General features: G+C 38.6%; 1 protein-coding gene across 1 annotated transcript; it reads right to left on the minus strand.

Annotated features, from left to right (window-relative positions):
• Window positions 1-1,066: 1,066 nt before the first annotated feature.
• On the minus strand, window positions 1,067-4,354 carry LOC101310148. The gene is made up of 3 exons (XM_004305703.1): window positions 2,409-4,354; window positions 1,933-2,326; window positions 1,067-1,837 (listed from the first exon to the last, which is right to left on the minus strand). Exons 1-3 carry the CDS (start codon window positions 4,352-4,354, stop codon window positions 1,067-1,069), a joined length of 3,111 nt encoding a protein of 1,036 aa, XP_004305751.1.
• Between the last annotated feature and the right edge of the window lie 971 nt (window positions 4,355-5,325).

The following is a 5,325-nucleotide window of genomic DNA, read 5'->3' on the forward strand; positions in this document are numbered from 1 at the left end:
TCGTGAAATAACTCATCTGGAAAAAAAGCGCTATACGTAGAACCTTCAAATGTAAAAAAGTCGTGAAATAAGATATGACCAGAATGGTGAAATACGTCTATGGTTGAAAAATCACGGTATTCCGGTAAAGTCTCGGTGCCGATAGTTGCGGTCAATGCAATTTACCCTTATTATTCACTATGCTGCAGATTTGGCATTTGGTGTCCGATTGACTATTGTGATACATTTCCGGAAGCGTAACGGCCCTACGAGTCAAACTCATTGCTAATGCCATGATGTATGGGCCTTTTTGGCCATCCGAGTCCGTTTAGGGCTTCAAAATGTAGTTTTCTTATTTTTGATTAGAGTTGACCGTTTCGATCGAGCCCTTAACGTTGTCGAATCCAGTTGAATTTTTTACCATTGATATCTTTCGTCATAATGATCATATCTGACGGTCGAATTTTGGTTTGTGAATTTTAGTCATCGGAATCACAACGTGTCTACTATTTATTCTTATTATTCCCTACGGGGAGCCCTATCGTCAGAAGGTAAATGTCTCAAAATTTTTATATGGGCATCTACGTGAGAGTTTTTTGTGTGGAAGATTTGACCAAACTACGTAATATAGAGGGAGATATGAGCGTTTTCGTGTGATAAGTGACGATGGATTATGGTTGACCGTTTCGATCGAGCCCTTAACGTTGTCGGATCTAGTTGAATTTTTTATCATAGACATCTTTCGTCATAATGATCATATCTGATGGTCGAATTTTGGTTTGTGAATTTTAGTCATCGGAATCACAACGTGTCTACTAATGTTGTATAACTTGTTTAGTAGGTTATACAACTTTGTGAACCAACTCTACATAGGAAACAAAATTAGTTGGTTCACAAATATGTATACTTGCATATGTAACTTATTAAACAAGTTATACTAAATAAAAACATATATGAAGTGATCATCGGAAAAACATAAATATATATGTTCCAAATAAAAATACATAATAGTAGTTACATTACATCAAGATAAAAAATTGGCTACATAAATTATATAAATGAGAACGAGAAAATCAGATAATGACATTTAATCGCTATCATCATAGTCTTCATCATCAGAATCATCATCTTCTACATCATCATCTTCTTGGCTTGCATCTGAATCCTCATATTGATCATCAATGAAGTCCTCTGTCGGTGGGACTTGTGATGCGAAAGCCAATTCAATTTCAAGTTCAGAAATTGGCTCAAGCTCTCCTTGTTCAAAATATACGTCGTTGTTGATGCGTATATCCTCTGTGTCAGGAATCTCTGAAGTTGATTCCTCTTGATACGGTTCATCAACCTCATGATGATCATCTCGTTCTACACCGAGTCCAAGTGTAGCGGCAGAGTATATGTTTCTATGTGACATCACGTTAACCACTTTCCAACCTGCACCTCCATTCGGATCATCAAGATAAAACACTTGTTTAGCTTGAGTAGCAAGAATAAACGGATCATTCTCATACCAACTTGTGTTTGTATTTACTGATAACAATCCATGATCCATCTTCGTACTCGTCGAAACGTTTGGGTCAGTGATGAACCATTTACACTTAAACAACACAATTGGCATACGATTCCCATATAATAGTTCAACGACAGTGAGCAACACCCTGTAGTAAGGTTGATCGCTTTCCCCCTGTGCCATGACCCCGTAATTTTGGGTCTTTCGTCCTTCATCTCGTTGTAATGTCACAAACTTGACACTGTTGACAAAACATGCCGCACTTACATGATGAGCTTGCGGTTTACATGCCAAATTGTGCAATTCTGGGTTGTAACGCGCATCACCTCGTTGTTGCAGAGTAAACATCTGGAAAGTTGTGGAAAATATATTATTGTTGGGTAAATTGTCACAATATATATGAGAATTGTGAAAAAATTATGAAAAACTTATATTGAACATACCCATTCTAGGAAATAATTAGGAAACTCTTTTTTATGTCTTTCTTCATGCCTGTTAGGATATGCATCTGTAATATGGTCCAGATGATACTCCCTGTACTCATTGACTTCTGCACAGTTTTGCAGAACATACCAATGAGCCTCAATGAGTTCTACATTAGTTAATCTCTCTGTATATGGTACGTTTCCGAATGGCTTCACGAGTTCTGAAACAACCGAGAGATTAAACTGAGGTGCATTTGTTGCATCAGTTGTGTTATCAACTACGGTGTCGTCGTCCTTATTAAAGATATATGAGTTGCAGTAGGTTACACACTCATGTGCAAGGTATGCCTCGGCAATTGACCCTTCTGGGTTACTTCTATTTCTAACATATTTCTTGTAGCCCCCGAGTTGCCTGAAACATAAAGTTAGTTACTAGTGTAGTGTACACTATATATATATAAATGGATGAAAGAAGATCTTTACATAAATTCTACCTTTCAATTAGGTGAATCATGATGTCAAAGAAAGCGGGCGAGAAAATCCTCTCCATCTTGCACAAAATGAAGACAATTTCTTCTTTCATTCTAAGGACATCTGACTTCTTAAGTTCTCTAGTACATAACTTCTGAAAGAACCTCGACAAAGCTACTAAGACCTCCACCACATCAGGATGCAAATAGGGTCGAATAACCACCGGTAGAAGACGTTGCAGCAATACATGACAATCATGACTCTTCAATCCAAGTATCTTATTCTCTGCCACTTTTACACATCGAGATATATTTCCTGCATACCCATGTGGATAAGAAACACCATGAAACCAGCTGAATACATTTTTTTTCAAAGTGGGCTTAACACAATAAGGTGCAAGAGGCATTTTCAGGGTTGATCCATCTTGTGTTAGCCATAAATGCGGGCGTATTTTCATATGCTCAAGATCCAACCGCTCTTTGATGGTGTCTTTAGTCTTTTCCTTAATATTGAGAATTGTTCCCAACACACTATCACATACATTCTTTTCTATGTGCATGACATCTAGGTTATGCCTAATTCTCAATTTCGACCAATAAGGTAGTTCAAAGAATATACTTTTCCCCGTCCAGTTCCCGCTCTCATCTGGTTGTTTTGGGTTGTTGGCCACTACTTTCGGATCACTACTCTTCTGTCCGAAATCAATACCATTCAAGTACTCTAAAATTTGATCACCAGACCACTCCCGTGGTTTCGGAAGAAACTCTTGTGAGCCATCAAAATTTTCTGCATCTTGTCGCCATTCGTGATCCTCATCAAGCGATCGACGGCTTCCCAAGTAGCATACCTTTCCAGCATGCCAACTAGAATGTATGTCATCACCGCACACTGGACAAGCCTTATACCCTTTAGTGACATGAGACGACAACATACCGTAAGCAGGAAAATCGCTAATGGTCCACATCACTACTGCTCTCATCTTGAAGAAAGTTTGACTATACCTGTCAAAAGTGGATACTCCATATTCCCATAATTCATTCAACTCATCAATCAATGGTCTCATATACACATCGAGACACTTTCCTGGAGATTGCGGACCTGGAATTAACAACGTCAGCATGTTATACTCCTTCTTCATACACATCTCAGGAGGCAGGTTATACGGGAAAACAATAACAGGCCAAGTACTATGTGACAAGCTCATATTTCCAAAAGGATTGAACCCGTCTGTTGCAAGTCCAAGTCTTACATTTCGAAAGTCTGCTGCAAAATCGGGAAACAATCTGTCAAAGGATTTCCAAGCCTCGCCATCTGCAGGATGCCTGAGAGTGTCATCATCTGTCCTCTTTCTCCCATGCCATCTCATCTTCTTTGCAGTGCGTGAAGACATGTAGAGACGCTTCAATCTAGGAATTAACGGGAAATAACGAAGCACCTTCCAAGGAACATTTTTCCCCTTCGATGAAGGAGATGGTTTATACCTTGATTCCTTGCACACGGGACATATATCAAGGAATTTGTTATCATCTCCATAAAACAAAATGCAGTTATTCTTGCAGGCATGAATTTTCTTATAACCGAGGCCGAGGTCATTTAGTATCCTGCGCACCTTATAATAACAATCAGGAAGGTTATTTCCAACAGGAAGCATGTCCTTAATAAGAGCCAAAATCTCATCAAAACCCGTGTTGGACAATCTATTCTTCACTTTGAATTGCATCAGTGATAAGATGACACCCAAAACAGTCTTATCACTCCCAGGATACAATGTGGTGTGGGCTTGCACTAGGAGTCTGTTATACTTTTCGTAATCAGTGGTGTTATTAGTGGTATCATAATTTGTTTCTTCATATCTTGGGCAAGATGGAAAAACATCATGTATAATGTCCATAGCGGGGTCCATGAAAGACCCGGCAGTACCACTAGATGAGCCTGGATGATGACTGTGTCGTCCTCGGAAATCGGTCATTGTAGGTACATGATCTGCTACTTCACCATGATGTGTCCATGTAGTATAACTACACATAATACCTAATCTAGTTAGGTCATTGTACATTTCCGCAACTGTCTTCCACTCTTCTAAATTACATTGTCTACATGGACAACGAAAATGTTCCACTCCATTACCATGTTGAATTGCAAATGTCATAAAATCGAGAATTCCTTGCATATAATCCTTGTGACCCCTCCGTAACTGCATCCAACTCTTGTCCATTTTCAGAATATGCTGTCATAAGATAATCAAAATAAACACAAAGTTAGAAACAAACAACAAATTAAACATGTATTCGCTTCTTCTTCTCAACCTTATGCCTCCCGTTAGGGTCCTAATCCCATTCGAGTGCACATGATTTTGTTTCATAGTTCACAGTTCTTGTGTTTTGCTTTTTCGATCGTAGGTATAAATTTCGGCAGCATCTCCCTACAGTTCCTCAAGTGCACGAATATCTATACCTAATGTGCACTCAAGGAACGGTACCAAGAGACCTCGTTGAAATATATACCCACGATTGATAACGCAAAACACAAAAACTGCAAATTGCGAAACAAAATCATATGCACCCAAACTGTCCAAAAATGGGACAATTCAAGAATCATTTTGTCAAACACAGTTGTGACAAGATGATTCTTGAACGGGATTTCTAAGGCTAATTAAATATTGATGAATGAAAGAACTTTACCATTCTTACATCCAACACACAACATAATCTTTTGAAATCACAACTGATTTCCATAACAACCAACAATTCAATATATATATATAAAATCCCTTTTCCTACATCATAATCACACATGCAAGATGTATATATCAGAATCACACAAACTACACTATCAGCAATATGTGACCGGAATTCTTCACCTGAAACTCATCGGAAAACATGAGAAATATGATAGGAGAGAGAGAGAGAGAGAGAGAGAGAGAGAGAGAGAGGAGGAGAG

This window comes from Fragaria vesca, linkage group LG6, assembly GCF_000184155.1.
Source record: "Fragaria vesca subsp. vesca linkage group LG6, FraVesHawaii_1.0, whole genome shotgun sequence".
Classification (NCBI taxonomy): Eukaryota; Viridiplantae; Streptophyta; class Magnoliopsida; order Rosales; family Rosaceae; genus Fragaria; species Fragaria vesca.